General features: G+C 48.8%; 1 protein-coding gene across 4 annotated transcripts in view; it reads right to left on the bottom strand.

The window, feature by feature from the left end:
* Window positions 1-25923, bottom strand: part of SLC24A3 (solute carrier family 24 member 3) — a 172733-nt gene that overhangs the window by 133694 nt on the left and 13116 nt on the right. For all 4 annotated transcript variants that reach the window (XM_030489142.1, XM_030489140.1, XM_030489144.1 and 1 more), the window contains exon 2: window positions 9126-9260. In XM_030489142.1, the coding sequence (XP_030345002.1) occupies window positions 9126-9260 (135 nt within the window). The remainder of the gene's footprint in view (window positions 1-9125; window positions 9261-25923) is intronic.

Here is a 25923-nt window from a genome sequence, read left to right as displayed (position 1 = left end):
CCTGAATGAAGACTAGAAAGACAGAAGAGGTCAGAAGCCATAGCGCTATCTATGCCTATCTTGCGCGGTCCATAGCTGAGTAGCTCTCTCTCCTAAGCCCTTGCAGAGTACTTCAAACACTAAATAACTAAGCATAGAATCATAGAATAGTTAGGGTTGGAAAGGACCTTAAGATCGTCTAGTTCCAACCCCCCTGCCATGGGCAGCCTCATGTTATCAAAACACTGTGAGATACAAGAGGCTAACGTTTGGATTTTGGCAAATTCACTTGGCTGTGGGTGCTTCCATGCAGCTGGAGGGACGAGGATGAAAAGAGGAACAAAAGGTTGAAGCAGTAAGGAATGATCTGCAACCAATAACTTCTTCGAGGCATCAGATGTGAACCTACGGGGGTACTGCACCTGTGTGCTCCCACCACTTTTATTGCTAAATTCCCCTGGCTGGCAATTCCATGTCCAGCATTCCCTATTTCAGGTTTTGTCAGTAAAGCATATGGGCAGCTTACAGCAGAACACTGACTAGATAAATAGGGTACTAGGAAGAGCTACCATGCAAACTGGGTTGCGCTTCTGACTGGCTCTCCAGTGCTGTCCTCCTGTCTTTGATAGCAGCAGGCGTACAGGTTAAGATCTGTTCCTTGTTCCCTACAGGATTATTCCTTTTTTATTTTAGTCTTGTCATTATTTCTCAAGACTATTAACATGCTTCTTGGGTAGCAACAGTCAATTATCCCTTGGTGTTCTTCACTGAACACCCAGCATGCAATACAAATCTTCCATAAACACTGTGCAATGCCCTTACTGCATAGCAGCATATGACAATACAGTGATTTCCACCAGAAACAATTACAATGGGAACATGCTAGTCACAAGTATCACCAATTAAGCAAATGAATCCCAGTAGGTGAGATTTTGCAGACTACCAGTGCACATCTTGGCCATGTTGCGATGCCAAGGACTGAAGGCTAAGTACTCATAACCCAGGCGCCAATGGGTCTAATGAGATTCTTTTCTGTTTGAACAAGCAGTGGTTTAATTACAGCTGTTTGGTACATGTGCAATGATGTATTCTGCAAAAACAAACAGAAGCTTTCTGATGAGGGCACCATGGGCTCACAGGAGCTGACTGCCCTTCCTCTGCCTACAGACCATAGAGGTGATGCTGGTTTTGGGATCTGGGTTTTATTTTGTTGTTTTCTCACTCAGTTCCCCTCCCTTCTCTGACTCTTTTGTTTCATCAACGCAAGAGAACACACTGAGGATGAAATGGGAAATAGCATTGCCACCTCTTGATTTGAATCACAGAGCTTGTATTACTTTTCTCCATATGAAGACAGTCTAAGAACATCGGGGCTGTTCAGCCTGAAGAAGAGAAGCTACATGGAGACCTCAGAGCAGCTTCCAGTGTCTGAAGGGGGCTACAAGGATGCTGGGGAGGGACTCTTCATCAGGGACTGGAGCAATAGGACATGGGGTGATGGGTTCAAACTGAAACAAAGGAAGCTGAGGTTGGACATAAGGAAGAAGTTCTTCCCTATGAGGGTACTGAGGTGCTGGCACAGGATGCCCAGAGAAGCTGTGGCTGCCCCATCCCTGGCAGTGTTCAAGGCCAGGTTGGACAGAGCCCTGGGTGACATGGTCTAGTGTGAGGTGCCCTGCCCATGGCAGGGGGTTGGAACTGGATGATCTTAAGGTTCTTTCCAACCCAAACCATTCTATGATTCTATGATCTTCAGTTCCTGAAGTCACACACATAACCACATGGGAATACTGGCAAAATTTCAACAAAAATAATGCTACTGGCCTCCTGCGTGTGCACAGGGAGCTCTATTTTCCAGGGAATTGCATGATTTGGAGATCAGTTCAGAGACTTCAAATACCCAGCAAAAAGCAATTGCTCCAACCTTCCCCTTTCACATGTGGTCAAGGTACAGTCCTGCTGCATGCTCACCTATACACCAACGTCACTCAGTGATGCTTGGGCTGTTGAGAGGACCCCGGCCCTCAGCCCGCCCATGTGCTTCGCTGCATTGGCACAAACTGTGAGAACATCTGGCTTCCCAGGGCTCCTGCTTGCCGCTTTCCAACCACCATTGCCCAGCTGGTGCCACAGAATCCCAGACTGGTTGTGTTGGAAGGGATCTTAAAGCTCCTCCAGCTCCAACCCCCTGCCACGGGCAGGGACACCTTCCACTAGAGCAGGTTGCTCCAAGCCCCTGTGTCCAACCTGGCCTTGAACACTGCCAGGGATGGGGCAGCCACAGCTTCTCTGGGAAAAAGTCTGTGCCAGCACCTCAGCACCCTCACAGGGAAGAACTTCTGCCTCAGAGCTCATCTCAATCTCCCCTCTGGCAGGTTAAAGCCATTCCCCTTGGCCTGTCCCTACAGGCCCTTGTCCAAAGCCCCTCTCCAGGTTTCCTGGAGCCCCTTTAGGCACTGGAGCTGCTCTAAGGTCTCCCCTTCAGGAGCCTTCTCTTCTCCAGGCTGCCCCAGCCCAGCTCTCTCAGCCTGGCTCCAGAGCAGAGCTGCTCCAGCCCTCGCAGCAGCTCCGGGGCCTCCTCTGGCCTCGCTCCAGCAGCTCCACGTCCCTCTTGTGCTGTTGCCCCAGAGCTGGATCAGGACTGCAGGGGGGGTCTCCCCAGAGCGCAGCAGAGGGGGAGAATCCCCTCCATGACCTGATGGCCACTTTGTTAAACCACCACCTCACCTCATTAAAACATCACCTCAGTCCTAGAAACTGAAATCAGACAAATTGCTTTTAAGGACTTTCTCTGGGAAAGGCAGGAAGAATCATCCTTTCTTATCCTCCTTTATTTGCTCTTTTTGTGCCTGGTAGTGTCCTCCACGTGACACAGAGGGTTATTGAGAAAGACACCCTCCTTGTTCTGAATGGGGAAAGAGATGCTGGATTTTCCACTCCCCTGGCCAGCTTTTGCAATGGTGAATGGCTCCTCCCTGTTAAAAACATTTCTTGGCATAATCCTTCCCTGCTAGGTCCAAGGATCTGCTGGTTGCTGAAGTTCTCACCAATGCCACCCATTTGGTGGCACACTGACCCTGGCACTGCCACCAGTACATTAAATGTTTTCCCAGGCAGGAAAATCAATTCTCATTCCAGTTTATTGCAAGGAAAAAAAAAATAATTAAAAAAATAAAACCTCTAACTGCACCGAGAGCACAGACATTGCTCAGACGTGTCCAGAGAGTTACTTGAGCTTGAGAAATCACTCCAAGGGTCAGATAGATGGGAAATACCCTCCAAAAACCAGCTGCATGAATAGCCAAGCAGCAGAGCACTTTCCACCAGCTACAAGTTATCTTTATGTATCCCTTGCAGCTCTTCACAGCTTTCACAGGTCATCTTCCCTGGCACAAGCTGACAAGAGCATCTGCAATCAAAATCAAGTCACGCTCTCCCCTGTGTCCAACAAGACTTGTCCTACTGTGGATACGGGGTGTAAATAGCAGAGACATGGTGTGCACATGTCTCTGCTGACCCAATTGCACCTGGATCTGAACTTGGCTCCAGAAACATGATCCAGCTGCCAAAACCCACCAACGAACCCACCACAGAGCTAATGAGAGGGAGCCGGGCACATGCGCTCCCGCCCAGCGCTGTAACTGCCTGCACTTGCTGCCTTAGTGCATGGCCACGGCCAACACGTGTGAACAGGAAAACCATTCCCAATGCTTTCAACGACCTGAGCGGGCAGGCTTGGCCGGGAAGAGCTCTGCCCCGGCCAGTGGCTGCCCCCTGGGCTTCCCACAGCAGAGACAGGCTGCAGGGACATGCAGCCTGCACAATGACAACGTTTAGTTCTGAAGCCGATGTCAGCCAAGGAGCTTTGCCAGCACTGGCGTTTGTCTCCAAGCCCAACTCTTGGGGCAGGTGACAGCATCACCACTTCAGCCCCTGTTCCCAGCAGGAGGATATCTCTCCTTCCTGATGACAGGAAAAGATAACCCAGCTCCGTGCCAGCACACAAACCTGGAAGCAGCAGGCATGGGGCTTGGTTTTATTTCTGAGCTTCCAACCCAACATCAAGCTTTTCAAATGCTTTAGGTTTGGAGCTGATGAAGCCTTTCTGGGCTGCTCGGCACGAGGAGGGGCACAGCAACCTCCCAGAGCGTTGGTGCATCGCTGTGACCGACCCCTGCTCCTAGAGCACCGGACCTGACGGTTGCGCTGTTAGCACAGGAGAATACGCTGCAGACCCCAAGCTCCAGGAACAGGACTCCTGGGACAAGCGACAACCCTTGTCTGCAAAGCACCAAGGGGGGCAAATAAAATGAAAGTGAATGACGGTGCACCGGAATCCTCAGCCTTCACTGCACTGGAATCACACCCTGAGCCCAGTCCTGTCTTCCCTTGTCGCGAGGAAGATGGAAGACAGTGACCAACAGGCAGAAGCAGAGTGTGGGAGCAGAAGTTTGAGCAAATTCCTGTCAAATTCACAAAGCTGTCACAGCAGAGGGAGGGAAGAACATCCTTGTGATATTCCGTGAGGACAGTTTGTTACTAAACTTACAGCAGTTGGTCCTTGTAGTGTTTCCACAAGTGGGAGCAAGGGTTTGTGACTGCCTGGACAGAAACAAATTATGTATTTTCATTTTGCTAAGCAAAATTAATTTTGCTTGAGGGAAAGTGACTGTTTTGTTGGGGTTTGGTTTGGGGTTTTTTTAATTGCATTTTGATTCAGTCAGGAGAAAAAAAATAAGCAGGAGGAATCACTCTTCAGAGAGTATATTGTATCTGGTGGTGAAGAAGGCATTCCTGACCTTGGCAGTGCTGGAGCAAGAACAGCCTTGCTCACTCTGCCAGCAGCTACTTCCAGCACCTTTCCAGAGGAATTCCAAATGAATTTTGTCTTCTGTGTCTCCCTATTTCCCATCCCAAGGGACATAGGATCCCATCCGCATCCCACTAAAGCAAAACACAGGTTTGTAAAGATACTACTCCTTGTATCTTGCAGAGGCAAAAAGCAGAAGAATGTTTAGAAAGGAGTCCAAGACTGGCACCTTACCTCCGGGTACAAAGGCCAATAGGCAAGAAGTCTGTGTTACCTATAGACATGGAGAAATCTCCATCACCCTCAACACCCAAATATCAAGCAGATATAAGCACAGGGCTGGAAAACAAGGGAACAGGGACTGAGAGCCCAGAGGCACTTTAGAAAAGAAAGCGGGTGCTTTGTCATTCTGCCTCCACAAGTGCTCAACACAACCAACACAGCCACAGGGGCAGGGCAGAGCACCCAATGAATATTCCCCAGCTTCTTTCTGCTAACAGAGCACACAGCAGTAAGGCTTAAACTGACGTTTCAAAGCACTCTGGCAGGTACTCAGATCCCACAGCACCTAGTACACTTGCAAAGATAGGGGTCCTTTGAGGCTGGGATTTCATCTCATCCATTTGCCATGCCTTGCTACATCCCTGGTTTTGGGAGTGCAATTTTTTGCCCACATCATCCACAGCCGAGCACCAGGTTGTAACTGCTGCTGAAGCCAGTCACCCAGAGCTGGACCTTAACCAAGCCAGATGCTCAATACCAACTCCATCAGTGCTGAGAGGGCAAGGGAGTAAGCAGAAAGGTTACCACGTCGTCACTGCACCAGCCAAGTTCAACAGCTTTCTGAAAGCAAACATGGTCGCCTCTTATTTGCTATTCCAAGCCAGGAGCAGCCACCCTCCAGACTGAGCCTTGCAAGATTTATTTCCCAGCGCCCTACTGCAGGGCTCGAAATCCCCAGGGGTCAGTGAACTGGGGCTAAGCAGCACACAGTGAGCAGCGCACTTTGAAGGTACCTGCTCTAGAAGACCACACTGTCACTCCAACTGCAACAGTTTCAGAGTGGAAAACCACAAAAGGACAAAAACACCCCAAAAAACCCCAACAACAACAGAAAACCCACGGAAAAAGTCTTCAGGCTGCATTCAGTCCATTTCCCCCTTTAGTATTTCTACAATGTATGTTTCAAAGCAAAAGTGGGCAAAACCCCACTATTTGGAGCAGTTCTGATGATAACATGCTACTAGATAGCCCCCTGGATAAACCATTAGAAACTAAACCCAGCAGTTTGGAAATGCCATGCCAGGCTTCCTGACAATCCATGTGCACTTACAGAAAAAGAATCTTTCCTTTAGCATGTAAAAACGTATTTACTGCCAACAGAGAGCAAAAGCCAAGGGTTGCAAAATCCCACAGAACACTTCAAAACGAGGCATTTCATTTCCCTCCCCAACAGAGGAGGTGAAACTGCTTTCTTAAATACTCACTTTTGCTGAGCTGTAGGTGTTCATGCAACTTAATTTTGGAACTAAGCAGGAAAATTACCACATCTTTTCAGGCAGCATTTTCCTACCAATACTCTCCAAAGGGAAGGAGAAACACCTGAAGGTCAAATGCGCATGAGCGCACGTCCTGTGGGGATGGCTGAGGAGGTTTAAGCCCTGCTGATTCCCAAGTAACAACAGGCACCCGAGGGTTGTGTGACGCACCATACGCAGGTTATGCTCAGCAACATCACAATTTTAGCCAAACTGCCCCAATTTCCCTGAGCAGCACTGTACAGGCAAGCACTTGGAGAAGGCAAAGGCAGACGTGCCTGGGGAGCTCTCGTGCTTCTCTACTGCTGCACTCATTCAGGACTCTTAACAGTCACTTCAGAGCTGAACACCACTCGGGGGCCTCATCCAGCACTAACCTGGCCATGGAAAGACCGTGCTTCCCTGAAAGCCTGTGGAATCAACCCTTCCATCAGCTCTGTTCAACAGCAACAATCATGAGTGTCAGAGCCGTACACTGATTTGAACCACCCTACTCCCTTCTACGCTTTTAAACATGAAAGCTGCTGTTAGGAGCCATGCAGAAGGTCTCCTCATCCTAACCTGGTCTAGCGGAAGGCGTCCCTGCCTGTCGCAGGGGGTTGGAACTGGATGAGCTTTAAGGTCCCTTCCCATACAAACTAGACTGTGATTATAACCTGCTGTGGCAGTGGTTAACCTTGCATTAGATTAGACTGACCTCAGCTCCATCACCATCCCATTTCATCTCCTGAATAGCTGTTTCACTCTTAGCATTAGGAAAGATAGCAGCAGGATGAAGCTGTATGGGCTCATGACTGGCAGTCCATTTTGTGCTGGATTCAGAAGCCTGGCACCATTCTGAGCTGCAGCGAAAACGGAAAATTCTGAAACTCTTCCCAAAGCACAACTCACACTTCGCTTTCTTGTGCTGAGTTATCATATACAGCACAAAACCCCTTCAGAACAAGACAACACAGCTATGCCATTTACGGAATCGCTTCTACCAGCTCTTCTACTCACTTGACTTGCTGAAAACCAGGACTGAAGTGTTCTGCAGTGGCCTGCAATCCACTGAAGTCAACAGGTAACTTCCACAGACACTTCAGCAGCATCCCGCTCCCATTCTAACCAAGACAACTCAAACATTTCTGCCTGCCACCCAGCCTAGCGCTAATGATTGGCATTTCCGCTATCCTAACAGCCCAAAAGGAAATCCACAAAACAACATGTGGGACCTAAACTTTGTTACTTTTGCTTTCTTTCCTACAGTACTTTCAGTCAGTTTACAGTCAGTTTTCAGTCAGTTTACATTACAGAATGTATTCTGTTGTAATGTCATGACAATTCAGATTACAAACAGAAATTCACCGAGGTGTTCCTACTTCCTCTCTCCTGAACACTACACAATGTGCTCAATAATTATTGTTTCGTCTTCTGGAAAAGGGGGAGAAAAACGCCCCCATACACCACAGATAAAATCCCAAACGCTTCCTATAGGCCACTTCATTTGGTAAAGGCAGCAAAGAGCCGATGAGGATGGTGAGATAGCAGGTGCTGATGTACCAAGATTACTACAGATGCTGATGTGAGACTGTAAGAATGGATCTGCGCTATATGGGAGATATGCAAACAAGTGAAAAATGGAATAAGAACCATTTCTGTACTAGTTTTTTCTGCCTAAAAAGATTATAATCATCCATATGTCCAGAATTGTTATTAAGGATTACACGGGAGGAAAAATTATAGGCAGAGAAGCACAGCAAGAACCGTATTTGTTGGAATTTCCCTTGGGGCACGTAACCTACATAAGTCCTGAAGAACAGAGGAACACCTTTCCCTTCCCTCCCTGAACTGTGAGGAAACAACATCCAAGCTCTGCTTTGAAAAGAAAATAAAGGTCTGAACAGTTTATAAAGACTTCTCTTTTAATACTGATCTATCATGATGACATCTATTTGAGTAGAACTAAAAACAATGTAATCAATTAGATGCAAATTGAAGACTCTCCATCTTGTTCTTTTTTTCTATCATCCATGGAGAGTTTTTTTGAACAGTATTGGCAGTGATTTTTCCTTTTAACTACAGGACAGGAAACACCCCTCCAAATAGAGGGGGCTCTTTCAGAACAAGTACAAGACATTGACAAAGAGCCACACACAGCTCAGGGAAGGCAAGTTCAAAAGCACATCGGCTCTTCTCCTACAGTTAAACACCAGCCCCAGTCTGCCTTAACCCCAGCTGCAGGCTGATCCCTGAGGAAGTGGGACACAAGTTTCATGAAAACAGGAGTTAAGGAGATGAGGAAGACCCTGCTAAGGTCCCTCCCTGAAGAGAAAGCCACATTACGAACTGAACCCTATTTCTCATCAGCAGATCAACCCAACCTCAAGCTACAGAAGATGGGGTTTCTTTGGGTCCACTGCTGATGGAGGTGCTTGTAGTAAATATATGACTACCTACTAATTTCTCAGGTAATAATCCCACTAACACACATCTTCACTATGCAAATCCCACTGCTAGAACCGCATGCAGTGTTTACAGAAGGCATGCTGCTTATGGTCTCAGCACTTGGCTATTAATATGTATTAAACATTGTCCTGTACTCTGGCTGACAGCAGGTCCTCCTCTTAGCCCTAGCTGCTGAGGGAATTTGCAATACTCACACGGTGCATGCACAAAAGGAAAACAACACCCATGTTTACTGACATAAAAATTGGCAAGTACAAGTTTTTGGCAGTAAAGGTGGTGCCAATACAGATACCTGGAGGTGAGAAAGTCAACTGTAAGACCGAGGAGCCAGAAGTAATTTTCGTTCCTACCTGGTTCAGTGCAATTTCTGACATACAGCTGCCCTCCCTCCTCTGGGACATCAGTCGTGTTCTCATTCGCTTGCAGTAGCTGCCTCCCGCTCCATTTGTCATTACTTTCCACAGAATAGCTCAGGGCATCATAACCTAAAGTGAAAGAGCAGTAGATACATGAGACTGCACAGGGAAGGAAGCCAAAACATTTGCATTTCAAACCCCATATCCCTTGGGTTAGAAATAGCACTGTTTCTAATCCCACTGGAAAGGTGCACTGCCATTAGTTCCACATCCCAGTTAGCCCCAGAAACATCAGGAGTCGGGTTCATTCCTCCACAACTTCACAGCTTCATACTAGAAGAGCATCTGTGGTTTCACAAGAAATTGTAAGCTTCTGTCAGTTTAACATTGGAGTACCATTGCTGTTTTGGATTAAAACCAAAATAAAACAGAACGAAACAAAAACCCTACAAACCACCACACACAGCAAAACCACCTCAATTTAGCACTTCTGTATGCATTTCACTGCTCTTAAGCATCAGCAAAATGCTGCTGAATTTTGCACAGGCTTATACAACATTTAAACCATTTCTGCTTAGGATTACAATCCAACCTGCTGCTGAATGAGGCCTCAGAAATACAGCACTGGACACAAACGTCTGACATTCTCAAAATGGCTTTTACTAAGCCCAGCCACGCCATTATCCCCACCCAACACAAACTCACTGAAGCCAGAGAGTGCCTCCAAATCACTGCAGGAGCTCTCCCTACTCCCAACCACTAAGAAACATCTGTAAACATCAGGAGCATGTACTTCCCATAACACTGAAAAGGGACAAACCATGAGTCAACCATTTCGGACCCCGGGGGCTGAGTGTGCTCTTCGCCATGCCCTGTCCTCCTAACGAGAAGTGTGTGCACACTGGCTGACCTCTCATCTTCCCAACACCAGCCATATGACTTTTGCTCACCAGTTTCTTTGCCAGCAAGACCCAGACCTGACTGCAAACCAGCTGTACACTACTGAAGTTTCAGTGCTACACATGATTGATTGACAATACCAAGAAAACCCCCAAAACTCTATTCCTAGGCCATCAACCCAGTGAAACAAGAGTCACCATCTGGAAGACAAGGAAGTAGCAAAGAGTAGCCAAATAATGAGTCTGAAGTGCCACATCTTGGACTCTAAGGAAAGATGAAAGTGGCCATCACCAGGACTTTGCTGCTGAGAAGCCACAAGGAACTTAAAAGTGAATATTGAGAAGTGAGTGCAGGCAGAGATAGCTGGGCAAGAAACACACCAGAAAGTCAATTCACTGGGCACCAAATGCAGTTTGTGTGTAACAAACTTGAAGACACACCACACCAACCTCCAGCACCCATCAGCAGCTCAGCACATCACACTGCAGCTGCTCTGGAGCTGCTTCGTGACCCAGGCTCAGCGCACAGGCTGGTTTCAAGTACGAGTACACAGCAAGTAATCCCACAAAAGGTAATGGACCACTTTGTGTCATCACTCCTGGCCCTTTGCTTTATTCCCCACTTCAGCTTTGCCTTGGTGCTGTGAAGTGAAACTATTTTAGCAATGTCAACAAATGCAGCTGGCTGATTTCCATGATGCTCTTGGCACAAGGCTGGTCAGTCTTGGATACGCCATGTCTGCCTAATGAGCTGAACGCATGTGCTCATGTGTCAGTGCCATGCATTCTATGTAGGTTGAGATTCAAGGAGGAAGAAAAAAACCTTCTCTTGCATCCACTTCAGGCAGGCATACAGCCCAAATCAGCTATCTTGCAACAGAGACCTTGAGCCCATCTAATAACAAACGGCACTTAAGAGAGATTTCCATACACTCATCCATCTTTCCACCAAGCGGAATACAGGCTTTCTCACAAGGACTTTGCTACTGAAGCTACTCTTCACGTGCCTATCACTGGTACTGCCCATGGCCTGCCTCCTGTGTTGTGTGGCAGGGCCTGGCTGCCCTGCCCACTGAGAACATGCAATTGTCTGTCCAACATCTACAGCATCTTGAGGATACCAGGAAACAACCGGCTTTACTCCATGCAGGGAATTAATTCACAGCACCAGGGGTCCACGGAGGCTGGAGTCTGCACCCAATGCCTGATGCTTCAAAACCAGCTTTAAATCTGAACTATTCCCCATTTTGACCAGCACTTTGGAAACAGATCGCAAGCAAAGAGCAGTAGAACGTTCAGATCTAGAGGCAATGTCTCAGATAAAGGATAAAGGAAAAGGTTATTTGCAGGTCCAAACCCTCTTGTTAGGTTTTCTGACTCATCCCATTGAGAGAGGTGGCTGCCTGAGACCTCTCTGTCTTGCCCATGGCAGCTCCCATGTCACCCCACCAATGGGGAGGCAATGCCTGGAAAGGGGCTGACTGGAAACTTGCATCCCAGGCCAAGGGCAGTGACACCCCAATGCTCCCAAGGCAGACAGGAGTGTGCATGTCTGGGGAACATCCACAGCTGCACCAGCAGCCTCAAGCACCCCTCTTTCCTAAGCAAAAAGTGTTTAACTCAGTAATCTAAGTATCAGTATTTGAAGCTTCAAGGACTCTGCATTTGTGATGTTTTGCAAACTTTAGAGGATGCTGTTTGCTGTTTGTTTAGTCTGTGAGCAGGGGCAAGAGCTTAAACTGCAAGTTAAACATACACAAACAGCATTTTCTCAGAAGGAGCACATGCAATAATGCAACATCAGGCATCTCCCATAATAATAAACACTCTCTGGTAACCCGAGCTGAGCAGTTCCAGTTAAACACAAGCTCTTTTCAAAGCAGAGACTTGTCCCCAAGCACCCGCTGCTGCACCACGGAGGGAAGGCAGGAGGAGAACCCACAAGGGCTGCAGCACCGACAGGTTCTGCACAGACCCTCCTGCTGCCCCAACCCACAACGCCTCTCCCTCCCAGAGGGCAAACCTCTCCAAGCGAGGGGTAGAGAAGAAGAGAGTCATCTGAGGTGACTTTGGAAGGGGAAAAGCTTAATTTGGCAATAAAAGTGTTTATAAAGGCTACACTCAGCATTCACACAAATCAGCATAAATAGCAGCAGAGCTGGTGCATGGATGAACTTGTTGGGATGCGGCTGTGACTTGCACCATTAAAAGCTCTCCTCTGGTACCTCCAGGTTCAAGAGGAGGTTGAATCTGGGGTTGGCTGTCCCACAGCAGGACTCACAATCTGCTGACCCCCAAATCCTGCCTTCGGTGTCTCCACTCTGAAACACATTTGGCTTGACAGAGCTATAGAAAACAGAAGTTACAGATACAAGGAGATGCTTTTTCAAAGGTCTGGCCTTCCAAGGATTTCCCTGCAAAAACAGGGACACATCAAGATCCTAACCTTGCTAACAAGGACATTTTATGACAACTACCAGGGGGCCATGGGCAGCTCAAAGCCTGGCCCCAGCACACAGGCTGCACACCCATCATCCTCGCAGGAAACAACTCGGAACCTGGATCTGTTGTGTTGGCAGATTCAGTGACAGAGGAACTGATGCCAGCTGTGGTTTAACCCTTCACACAGATGCACACAGCACAGACCTCACCATCTGGTGGAGCCAACAGGCACCACCATTCTGAGCTGGCAGCATCTCTCCCTGCTTCAGGTGCTGGCAGGAGGCAGAACCACCACCACCAAGGACTGCTGCAGCACCAGGGACACCACCTTGGCCATAAAATTCCACCACAACCAGGATAACAGGGTGCCACCACCACCAACGCTAGACCCAGCCTCCACAGTCCCTTCCCATGCCAGTGGTGAGACACTGGATCAGGCTGCCCAAGGAAGTTGTGAATGCTCCATCCCTGACAGTGTTCAAGGCCAGGCTGGACGGAGCTTGGAGCAACCTGCTCTAGTGGAAGGTGTCCCTGCCCGTGGCAGGGGTTGGGACTGGGTGACCTTAAGGTTCCTTCCAACACAAACCAGTCTGGGATTCCCACCTGCACTGCTGAGGTCCCGCCTTGGGTTGCCACAAAACCACAGCAGGAGCACCAGCACCTCGGGCTCACTTGTGGAAAACACACAAATATATTCTGACTTACAAATATTACACAATCGCCTCCCCAGGACAGTTTCAAAAAGGCAGATGCAATGATCACAAGTTCTCTTTGAGAACAAATCTTTTGTAACATGTGCTTTTGGCTTCCCAGTTCTGATTGTGCAATCCTTTATTCACCTGTTCCAAGGCAGAGCTTATGCTGACTTGAAGCTCCACATCAGCTGCCAAAGGCTGCGGGGCCTGAGCCCTGACGTCACTAAATGAGGGCCTCATCACTCGATTTCAATATACACTAAATCACAGCCAGCAAAATGTAGAGCAAAAATCTGATACCCTGCAGAGGGGCTACAAGAACAGCAAGGAACAAGCAAAACTCTTCTTTCCAAGGAGAAGTAGGAAAGGTTGCAAGAAGAAAACAAAAGGTTTTCTTTCTTTTTGCAGATATTCACAACTAGATGATTGTTAATGGGAAGCACATCAAAGACACTTCTGTCATTTTCTCAGCAGAGGTAAAGACTATTGAACATACTGCACTAGCTACACTGTCGTTTGGTTCAGGTCAGTGTACAGATTAGACATTTTTCTTATTAATGTCTTAGCTGCTGGCTTTATAATAAAATAATACCATGACATGTTTAAAAACTTTGCTACAACAAAGAGTTTTTCCACAGTTCTGTAGCATGGCATATTTCAAAGCGGATGAATTATGTTTTTTAAGCACTGAACATCACCACAAGGTATTTTCCACAACTCCAGTTACCTAGCACCAGTTTTGCATTACAGACTGAGAACCCAGGTTCTGGAGAGCTTTATTTGTGCTTCTTCCCAGAGACATTCCCATGGACAATGAGCATACAAGTCATTCTTCCCTCTCTCCATGCCTACACTGCAGTTCTCAGTACAAATGAGACAATGCAGATGGTGCGTTTCCACGGGCCGTGTCTCTCTGAAGACGACACAGAGCACATCAGTGTGTGTTTGCCAGGAGCTCCTGCCCCTGCCGAGCAGGGTGGCAGTTTGCTGGGAACAGGCTCTCTACCAAGAGCTGATCTCTTCTACTTATAATCAGGAAAATGAAGTAGAGTAGAACGAAGAACTGATCAAACTGCTCAGAACTTCCGAAAACACTCTGTGTGAGACCCAGATCCCCACGTGGGAACTCAAGAGGTCTTTATGCTATTCCAGAAGGCTCTGGCTGGAGTTTACAACTTCCAGCACTGCAGAAACACAGCTCACCACATCCTATCTGCACTTCTCAGCATGAAGATTACTACTTTATAATGTGATACAACATCCCAATGTTCCCCAACAGCACACCAATTGCAGACAAGCATATTTATTTCCAGCATCAAGGCACAGGAACCCCAACGAGCCCAAAACATAGCAGGACCTGGGAGCAGATATCCAGTTTCTAGCGGGGGACAAAGAAAGCTAGTACAGAGCTCAGGGTCCAGCATGACTTTGACAGCTGAATGAGACAAAACCACCACAACTCACCTCCATAAGGAGTGATACAGGTTCGGGGAGACAAGCTGACAGAGCGGAGACTGAAGTTCTTCCCTGTGAGGGTGCTGAGGCGCTGGCACAGGGTGCCCAGAGAAGCTGTAGCTGCCCCATCCCTGGCAGTGTTCAAGGCCAGGTTGGACACAGGGGCTTGGAGCAACCTGCTCTAGTGGAAGGTGTCCCTGTCTGTGGCAGGAGGTTGGAACTGGATGAGCTTTAAGGTCCCTTCCAACCCAAACCACTCTGTGATTTTACTTGTCTTGCACTCAGCCACATGGCTTCCCATCAAAGACTATTTCCACACAGGTTTACTTAACACACCTACACAGATGAAGACCCTTTTAAATCTTTTTATTGTGCCAAAAATGAGCATAATTGCCCCATTTGGACTGGTCCTTATTTCTGGTCCAGTAGCACTGAGTGGCTGTAGACTGAAGTGGACACCACTGTACATGGCACCACACACAAGCGGCCCCTGCCCTATACGCTGCACCATGCAAGTGCACAGCAAGCAAATACAGCAAGCTCACGCTAACCATGAGGCTGAGCATGTAATGCATACATACAGCCTCTCCTCCAAGTGTATCCCACCACATGAGGGAGAGAGACTTAGCAGCATCTTTCTCTCCAGGCTGCTGATTAAAAACCAGACACTCCCCACGTCCCCATCACTGAAATCAGGTCATTTCATGAGCCTGGTCATGAAGCAATGAGGTCATTTCATCAAAGCCTCCAAAAACATCCATTACCCAATAATTAGTGGAAAATAACAACAACAAAAAAAACGTTAAGAAGAAGATGAGTGGGTGAGTCAGGGTCTTGAAGTTTGCTAAGGGAAGGTCATGGAAAGCTCTCCTGCATCAGGCTGATGTATGGCGGTAGCTTGACATGAGCATATCGCAGCCCTTCTCATCCAGGACAGGGTTGAGTCAGTGGACAAGTTTACATTAATGGGGGGAAGGGAAAGAAGGACATAAAAAATAGCCTGGCATGACGCTCAGCTGGGGGAAACTGGGATAACTCCTTGAACTCTGGTGCAGGAACTGATTTACAGCAGTGGAGGACGTGGCCCCATAATGCTGAGGCGCAGTGAAGATGCCAGGTGCTGGTGAGCAGCGAGCTCGAGCAGTGCAGAGCTGACAGGGCCAGCCAAAGGTACAGATCTGTCACCATGGCCTCTCACAAACACGATGCATCGCTGCCAGGGGCTGCGCAGAGCTGGCGGAACCCTCAGCTCTCACAAACAGTGAAGGACTTTCCACGCAGACTGTTGGATTCTGCTGGCCAATGCCAAAACCAGCACAGCTTTTCTCGGAACACGCTTGCCCTCCTTCCTCTCGTCTGTCCCTTTTATCCATTGTTCTGATGGTGGCAGTTTTGAAGTGCTGGTTTTACATGCTCCCCTTTCAACTCACTGAATCATCTCCCTCTCCCTGAAATTTTCCTCCAGTGAACACAAAAGGAAAATATTTCTGGGGAAGAAAAAAGCTGGAACAGCCAAGCACAGTTACCCTGTTAAGCTAGCAGCAGAGGTGGGGAGCAGCAGCGTGGTTACCTCAAGACAGATCCAGGGGAATCCTCTCAGCAGAGCAGGACTCAGCTGAATTAACTGCAGCACTGCCCCAGAGCTGCCTTTCTCACCTCTGTCCTGTAGGTAAGTGCCCAGGCAGCCTCTGCACACGGGTTTATCAGATCTGCCACAGGTTGTCACAGCACAATCTGAGCTCAGGATTGCATAGGCAATTCATAATTGATTATCTTTCTTTGTAGGCTGGTTTGGGAGATGCTTTCCCTTCAAAATCAGCAGCAGCAAAGACCATAAATAGAGCATCCTCAGGGGGGAATTAAAGAAATCAAACAAAAACCTCAGAAACCCAGCACCTGGCTTTGAAGAGCAGCCTGTTCCACACATATGATTTCAAAGCTGTACTTCCACATATGCCGACCTACATGGGAAGGTGCAGAAGGGCTGGGGAAGTGCAGTGCTGATCCACCACTGCTGTTAATACTTGTATAACATCAGTAGGGCACAGAGGCCAGAGCCAGGCACTTAATAAACAGGATATTGTCCCTGCACCAAAGGCCTCCAAACCTAACTAGGCACAGAGCAGGAGCTGTAGGGTGGAGGCACAGCTTGCTCAGGAAGAACACAAGATGCTGGAGAGTAGCACCATGGGATGTGCACCAGAACCAGGGGCCAGCACCCTTCACTGCACAGTGCCAGCCTCTGCTGAGAACTGCTGGCAAGGCAACGGCACAGCTAAGGGAGAAACCTGCAGCCCTGCAAACAGTAATGACAGAGAGACCTCAGGGTCCCGGCGTAACCAGGTACTGCAGGAGTGTCTTAATGGCGAGCATGACTCACCAGAGCACCATGATACCTTGATGGAAAGGCAGGATGGATTCCCTGCTGCTGAGCGGCACCACACCCCATGCCCACAGACCTCCCTACTTCTGCAAATCACAGAATGGTTTGGGTTGGAAGGGACCTTAAAGTTCACGCAGTTCCAACCAACCAAGTGGAAGGTGCCCCTGCCTGCAGCAGGGGGTTGGAACTGGATGAGCTCTAAGGTCCCTTCCAAACCAGTGTGTGATTCTATGAAAACACTGCCTCTGTACCCCTCTTCCCTCACATGCGCTCTCAGAGACGCAAGGCAAAAGACCAGGTACGCCTCTGGAACAACACAGCCTCCATGCTCCAGTGCACTCACCACATCAGCTCCAGCGCTCCCACTGAGCCAGACCTGGGTGCCACATGCCTCCAGGCAGAGGATCACCAGCTCTCCTCCAGCAAAGAGCACATGAGACCACCAAGGACCTCAAAAAGCTTCTGCCCCTCCTGGTCATCATGAGCCCTCATGAGCAACACCTGGGAGCAGTGCTGCAAACTCAGCCCAGGCAGAGCACACTCTGAAGGTCAACAACAGCTCCACAACACCACATGGAGAACAGTAAAACAGATGATTTGGGGTTTATTTTAACTCTGTAAAGCTACCTACCACCTGAAAGTGTTCTGCTTGAGTCTTCCTCTGCTCCCACCCTGAAGGCAAAGAAAGCTTTAAGGTCAGGAAGCACTTTCCTAGAATCATGGGGTGGTTTGGGTTGGAAGGGACCTTAAAGCTCATTCAGTTCCAATCCCCTGCCATGGGCAGGGACACCTTCCACTAGAGCAGGTTACTCCAAGCCCCTGTGTCCAACCTGGCCTTGAACACTACCAGGGATGGGGCAGCCACAGCTTCTCTGGGAAAAGTCTGTGCCAGCGCCTCAGCACCCTCACAGGGAAGAACTTCTGCCTCAGAGCTCATCTCAATCTCCTCTCTGGCAGGTTAAAGCCATTCCCCCCGCCTGGAGCACCCCCTGCAGTGCTGGCATCCATGGGCACTGCATGAACCTTTGCAGTGGGGGGTGCTGGGCAGCACCCACAGCTCTGACCTTCGTTACCTGCAGCACTTTACACAGCAAAGTTCGGGGGATGGAAAAGTGTCTTTGCAAGAGATCACAGAATCATCAAATCAACCCGGTTGGAAAAGACCTTTAAGCTCATCAGGTCCAACTGTTGCCCAGCACTGCCAAGGCCGCCACTAACCCATGGCACTGAGGGCCTCGGCTACACGGGGTGTGAACACTTGCAGGGACGGTGACTCCAGCACTGCCCTGGGCAGCCTGTTCCAATGCCTGAGCACCCTCTGGGGAAGGAATTGTTCCTCATCTCCATCTAAACCTGCCCTGGGGCAGCTTGAGGCCATTTCCTCTTGTCCCATCCCTTGTTCCTTGGGAGCAGAGACCAGCCCCCTCCTGGCTCCATCCTCCTGTCAGGCAGTTGCAGAGAGCGAGAAGGTCCCCCCTGAGCCTTCTCTTCTCCAGACTAAACCCCCCCCAGGTCCCTCAGCCGTTCCCCATCACACTTGTGCTCCAGGCCCTGCACCAGCTCCATTGCCCTTCTCTGGCCCTGCTCCAACACCTCAATGTCTCTCTTGTAGTGAGGGGCCCAGAAGAGATATACTTTGAAAACTCCCCTCCTGGCTGGACAAAGCAAAGATTAGCCACACACAAACTGCAGCCTGTAACCAGAATATGAGGTAATGATTTAAGAGATGGAAGTTTAATCCCCACTCTGCCACAAACTCACTGTGACCTCAACCAAACACTCCCTGTCTCTGTCACTGATTTCGCCCTCCATCTGCCTCAGCTCTGCACAAGACCTGTTTCTCCCTACACGTTTGTACAATTCTTAGCAGGAGGGAGATGCAGTAACTAAACATACCACAGCAGTGCTGTAATGGGGAGGACAGGCTGAAATCTAGACATTGCATGATGCAAACTGAGTTTTTCTATTTAAGGGACTCAGTCCATCCTTCATGCTCAACAGTTAAATGCCAATAGAGCAGTTCCCTTTTTCTCCCCTAAGCAGCAGTAGCCTCATCCCTGCCGCAGAACGGGGAGGAGTCGGGCTCACTGCACAAGAAGGGCCGTAAGGGATGAAGGAACAACATGCTGCAGCACATCGGTCACTGTGCCAGACACAGACCACACCGCAGTGACCGCACACCCCACTACCAAGGGTGCTGAGTATCAGCAGCTTGGCCAGGCACCAGGAGGGTGCCTTAACATTGAGCACACTTCACCTCTTTCACTTGCTTCAAAACCTGAGAAGTCTCCCCAGAACAGATTTTAAGTAACTTTATACAGATGGCATGCATCCCATTTTACGTTCCCAAAAGGTATGGGTAAAGCCAAAAGCAATAGCATTTTTTCCTCAAGGAAAGCAGACCAGAAATGAGATGAAATAGTCTCTTTCATTAACATGAAAGCATAGAAGAACATTGTTTTTCTCTAAAGTTATGAGCTCTGCGACATGTTATACTCTTATAAAACAGGCATGTTGATACAGGTTTTTATTTACAGATAGACAAGAGGGGTTTTAGAATCATAGAATCATAGAATCGTAAGGGTTGGAAAGGACCTTAAGATCATCTAGTTCCAACCCCCCCGCCATGGGCAGGGACACCTTGCCCTAAACCACGTGGTTCAAGGCTCTGTCCAACCTGGCCTTGAACACCGCCAGGGATGGAGCATCCACAACCTCCCTGGGCAACCCATTCCAGTGCTTCACCACCCTCACTGTAAAGAACTTCTTCCTTATATCTAATCTAAACTTCCTCTGTTTAAGTTTGAACCCATTACCCCTTGTCCTACCACTACAGTCCCTAAGGAAGAGTCCCTCCCCAGCATCCTTGTAGACCCCCTTCAGATACTGGAAGGCTGCTATGAGGTCACCACGCAGCCTTCTCTTCTCCAGGCTGAACAGCCCCAACTCTCTCAGCCTGTCTTCATATGGGAGGTGCTCCAGCCCTCTTATCATCCTCGTGGCCCTCCTCTGGACTCGCTCCAACAGCTCCATGTCCTTTTTATGTTGAGGACACCAGAACTGTACGCAGTACTCCAAGTGGGGTCTCACAAGAGCAGAGTAGAGGGGCAGGATCACCTCCTTCGACCTGCTGGCCACGCTTCTTTTGATGCAGCCCAGGATGCGGTTGGCTTTCTGGGCTGCAAGCGCACACTGCCGGCTCATGTTAAGCTTCTCGTCAACCAACACCCCCAAGTCCTTTTCTGCAGGGCTGCTCTGAATCTCTTCTCTGCCCAGCCTGTAGCAGTGCCTGGGGTTGCCCCAACCCAGGTGTAGGACCTTGCACTTGGCTTGGTTAAACTTCATAAGGTTGGCATCAGCCCACCTCACAAGCGTGTCAGGGTCCCTCTGGATGGCATCCCTTCCCTCCAGCGTATCAACCGAACCACACAGCTTGGTGTCGTCGGCAAACTTGCTGAGGGTGCACTCAATCCCACTGTCCATGTCACTGACAAAGATGTTGAACAGGACCGGTCCCAACACCGATCCCTGAGGGACACCACTCGTTACAGGTTTCCAACTGGACATCGAGCCATTTACCACAACTCTTTGCGTGCGGCCATCGAGCCAGTTTTTTATCCACCGAGTGGTCCATCTATCAAATTGATGTCTCTCTGGAAACACCTGATCATTAAAAAGCTAGCTCTTTAGGTCTGCTAGCTCTCCAACTCAGTAAAACACCTCCACCTCAGACCAGCCAGAAGGTGTAACTCATCTTTTAGTGCTCAGACTCCATGTGAGCCATGGATTTCTGCGTACGCTTCTCCACCACCATGAACAGTGCTGGGGTTAGGCTTAGTTAAGTGAAGATAAAATTTCCTGTTTGCTGTCTTGTGCCAAAACTTGTCATTGGAGATGTGATCATTCCCAGCTTCCCAGACTGTTCATTACCCATTTGTGCAGAAATTTGTTTTCTTAATTATTCCTATCTGCTTGACCATTACACTGATCATGCTTTACACAGAAGTGCAAAAGGAGCAGTTTAGCACCTGGTAAAAATACCACTTTTTAGATCTCCCTATCACGCCTCCCGGGATCCAGCTCTAAACTAAGCAGTGCTTTTCTTCTTATTATAATCTTCATATGCCTCTAGGAATTTTTTCTTGGTCATTCCCCTATTCCCCTGCTTATACCACATGCGATACTCAGGGTGATGGTTTCCCACTGATCTACACAACAGCACTCGGTATTTTTAGCCTGATTCCCTACTCTCATTTCTCAGGGGTCTCTTCACTGGCACTCTCATGTCATTAACATGTCACCAGTTACAAACAGAAGGTCTGGACGCTGTTGATGTTTTCCCTGCTGCCTGCCAGGTGTGATTTCCACTGCGCCCTGGCACCCTGCATCTCTCCTGAGAGGGCTGGTGCCCGTTTCTTCTACCCTGTGATGTTCCAGGAATGGGATGATCTCCTAATCCTGCCCAGCTAAGTCTGGTTTTGCCTCCCACTGCATCTGTGGCTGCTACAGAGGTGAACTTCAGGGGTATACAAAGCAGCTTCCTTTGCACTACCCTGCTGTAGATGTCAGCACTTTTTTTCTCCTCCCTAACACATAGAGAGGAAGTTTTCAGAGGCACAAAAAGATGGGCAATAAATACCCCTCCCTAACACGTCCTCAGGGCAGCTCCTCTCTCTGACCCAAGCTCCTTCCCAAGCGTCCCTTACCAGCCATGCTCCCTGCCCTTCTCCCTGCAAGGGATGCTGGGGAATCCCAAAGTGCACTCAGAACTCCAAAATTCCCTGCTCTTTCCCTGTTCTGCATCTCACCAAAACTCTGAGCATCCTTTTCTCCTGCCAGCAACCTCCTCAACTCAATTCACCAACCCAGCTCCCAGCAATCCAAAATGCTGGTCAAAAAATCTCCTCGAGCCACTGTCCAGAACATGGGCTTTGGACGAAGCAGTGAAACCAACAGAAAAGGTCCCTTTGACTTCAGAGGGGAGGTGAGGAAAGGGAAACGCAGAAAGGGCAAGAATTGCAGCAGTAAGAGTGTGCTATAGATGGCTGCACCACAAGTCACCCAGATCAGCCCAGGCTGCTGCATCAAACTCACACATCATGTTTTTTTTTTTTCTCATGGTAGACAGCAAGGAAAAAATTAGCAACTATGAATAGAGAATAACCTAAAGCTGATTTCCCATCAGTATCAGTGCTACTTTCTATACAGTTCCAAGATCCTGTGGCTGCTTCAACCTGCAAATCAAGACTTTACATGGCTGAAAAAGCAGTAATTGAGATCCTCACTGTCACCAAACAGTCCCTTGGTTCTTGGAAGGCTTGGGTGATGTGCTGCAGTGGCACAACTCTCTGATGGAGATATTTACCTTTTAAAGAGCAGTGAAAAATGAGTTGTTTCCAAACCCACGTGACAGGGGCAAACACTTGGTTTGATGGGTGTGTTTTTGTTCCGGAGCTGGCACTGCCCCTTCCCGCCAGTTACATATTTCTCTCCTAATCTGGAGCTCACGCGGCAGGAGGAAGGACGGTTGGAGTCAGATTAAATGTTTTAGTCGACCTGGAATATTTTATTTTGGTTCTGTTTGTGCTCTTTTACACTTTTAGCTGAATATAATTCTGCAGAATTAAACGTAGTCTCAAAATACCACAGAGACATGCTGGGAAAAGAAACAGAGCAGCTCTTCCTCCCCCACCCCTCAAAAAGAGAAAAGAAACTATGACTTTTCACCAGGAAAATTCTCAAAGAAATCTTTATAAATCCTTTACAGAACCCTACAATCTATGAGAAGTATCACCCTTGCAGCTCTGCCTGCACACTCAGCAGCAAGCCCACCCTGCAAGCCAAGGGCCATGTCTGTGCCTGGAGGGGAGCTCCAGAAGAGAGGACCCTGCATCCTAAAGCAGCATCTCCCAGGGAGGTATCGGAGGGCAGCAGCCTTGGCAGGGGCCCTGGCCCAGCCCCGGTGCCCATCAGGCTCCCCATTGCTCCTCCAGCTTTGCGGGAAGCCTCGAGCTGGCTCCCAAAGGACACAGCCCTGGGGCTGCCACAGCTCCAGGGGCTGCAGGGATGGAACAAACAGCCAGAAACAGGGCAGAAAGGCACAAGGAGCAGGAGGAGATCCTGCTCCCTCAGTGAACACGACCCTCCTACGGCTGGTGGATGGAACACGCCTGCTGTGGCCCTCCAGTGAGCGGGGTGGTGCAAGCACTAAAAATAAGCCACCCCTTTCAGGAAAGAAAGAAAGGAAGAAGGAGAAAAAGAGACTGTCATAAGCCCTGGCTCCCAGTCTGGTGCCTGAACACCAGAACACTGATCATGGGGGGGCCATCACAAAAGAACAAAGGAGGGTTTTTTTCATGCTATTCTCCACAAAACATAAAGGAAAATAAAATGGATCTTGCAAAAAATAAACAAGTAAGAGGGAAAAGGAAGCTTTTGTGTCCAATTTCAATACAAACATGTTTTTCAAGTTAAAAACACTATTTCCCCCTTCCCTTTGCCTTACAACTCTTTTCCCCTTGTGTTTCCTTGCAACAACACTACATAAATCTGTAACTGATATTTGTTTAATGGCTATTATTTACTGCTTCCATAGTGCTGGAAACATACACAGGCACTTTGCAGCACAGAGACAAGGTCTCGGGCCAGAGGATACATCTGCTCTGATATTTAACTCCTCTGCACAATACTGAAGCTGGATTTTGTTGCCCTAAAAGCACCCTTCACGTGCTGTGAAATTCAGGAAAACTCCTTGACAACTAGACATGGAACTACGAAGCAGGGAACCTCACCAACAGAGACATGCAGGAGGGCAGCCTGGGCCTTGCAACCCTCCCACACCTCCCCACCTTGCACTAAAGCATCTCATTTAACCACATGCTACGCTGGCATGACTGAAATTGCAGTGGAGCTGCTGTGAGAACGGGGCACAAAACATAATGAAATGAGAGCATGGAGGAGATGGGAAATGGAAAATGAGCAGCTGGAGACATGGGTGGGAATTTAGGCCTTGTGGCTGGGCAACACTTGCCCTTTTTCTGTTCAGAAAACCCATGAGACTCAACTTCCATCACAGATAAGAACTGTCAGAGGGGAGACTGAGATGAGCTCTGAGGCAGAAGTTCTTCCCTGTGAGGGTGCTGAGGCGCTGGCACAGGGTGCCCAGAGAAGCTGTGGCTGCCCCATCCCTGGCAGTGTTCAAGGCCAGGTTGGACACAGGGGCTTGGAGCAACCTGCTCTAGTGGAAGGTGTCCCTGCCCGTGGCAGGGGGTTGGAACTGGATGAGCTTTAAGCTCCCTTCCCACCCAAATCAATCTGTGACTCTGTGATTCTATGCTGATAGCAGCTGCTGGCCTCGTAACTGATGCTGTGCCGTCTTCCCTACAAAAATGCCATCCCTGCACTAATACATCTCCTTCATTCCTGCTGCGTGGGGCTCACATTAACACTGGGTAGCAAGAGCCACAGAAGGAACTACAACAAGGAGCTCGAGAGGCTATGAAGGCTCACACCTCACACAGTGTTTTAGAGGTCTTAGATCCTCCACTCAACGCTGTTCTCTGCCACTGGCCAGCAAGTGGATCTGGTCTGGGGCTGCCACAAGCAGCTAGACACAGGCAAATGGGCTCCAAAAGCAGGAGAGAACCATCCATCACTCATCCTCATGGAAAGTCTGCTTCTTCTACAAAACAGACAGAAGCACGAGGCTCGTATGCTGCCAGACCAGCAGCTCCAGCTCTAGAAAAGCAGCAAAGCACTAGTTCCAACCATCTTCCAGGTGCTATCCTCTCTATCAGCCCTCAACATCATCCCTCCTCAGTAGTTCTCCAGCCAACAACACATCCCTGTGATTACCATGAACCGTGCCTACCAAGAGTCCCAGCTGTGTGCAGGTTTCTGCCCTCATTCTGACTGATCCATGCGTCACTAAGCCAGGCTGAAAATTACCTTAGTGACATAGAGACTTTTCCCTACAGAACCCACTTAATTAAATATTGAAAGAGCTATTACCTTTCAGGGATGCCTTTGCACTGTCTTGTCCATTATTTATAATGTAATGTATTCATTATGCACTTTATCCCATGCTCCCATCTGCTGATCTCAGAACAGGCCCTTAAAAACAATTTTGAGCAATTAATCCTACCTTAATTACAGACAAATATATATAGAAGCCCCAGGACATCTCTTTCTTATATTTATTAGAAGTCAGTAAACACACCTAGGCCTAAACCTGGTAATGAGGAAAAGAGGGACAAAGCCCACCAGTCCTGGGAATCACAGAACTGGAGGCACATTTTAATCAGCCACAGTAAAACTGCCAGATTTGTCTGTCTGGAAAAAGTAAGATGTGTCCTACTGCAGCTTCCCTCCCACACCAGGCTCTTCTAATGCAACCGCAGCACTAGACACTGCCTCCTCTATTCTCTTTCACGCTGACACTACAAGCCAAGGCTTATCACTCCAGAACACCTCGGTTTTCCTGCCTCCCATGGTCGTCCCCACCTCAGATCACTGGCACAGCATTTTCCCAGTCAACAGGTGTCACCACTGAGCTACTTCAGGTTGTCCCTTGTCCTCTCCTCCAGCTGAGCGCCAGTCCTTCATTCCCGTGCACAGATGTGGCTGTACAGCCCAAGCTGACCTTAGTGGATGGGTGCCAGTCCCCAGCTGTACACATGCACTGTAGCACCCATGTACGGGACAGGGAGAGCACAGCTACCTTCCTGCTTGTTTGATGCTGCTTTGTACCATCAGGGTGACTGAAGCAATGAGCTGTGCGACTCCCTCCAGCAAGAGCCCGGCTGTGCAGCCTTGCGCACGTCTGCTGGCAGCCTTAGCATCTAAGGCAGCCCCTCCTGCTCTCCCTCCAAGTCCATACCAATGTGAGGCTATGGAAAAAACCTTTCAAGGGTTGGAGG

Source organism: Strigops habroptila, chromosome 6 (genome assembly GCF_004027225.2).
Source record: "Strigops habroptila isolate Jane chromosome 6, bStrHab1.2.pri, whole genome shotgun sequence".
Taxonomy (NCBI): Eukaryota; Metazoa; Chordata; class Aves; order Psittaciformes; family Psittacidae; genus Strigops; species Strigops habroptila.
This window is presented reverse-complemented; position numbering and strand designations above follow the sequence as displayed.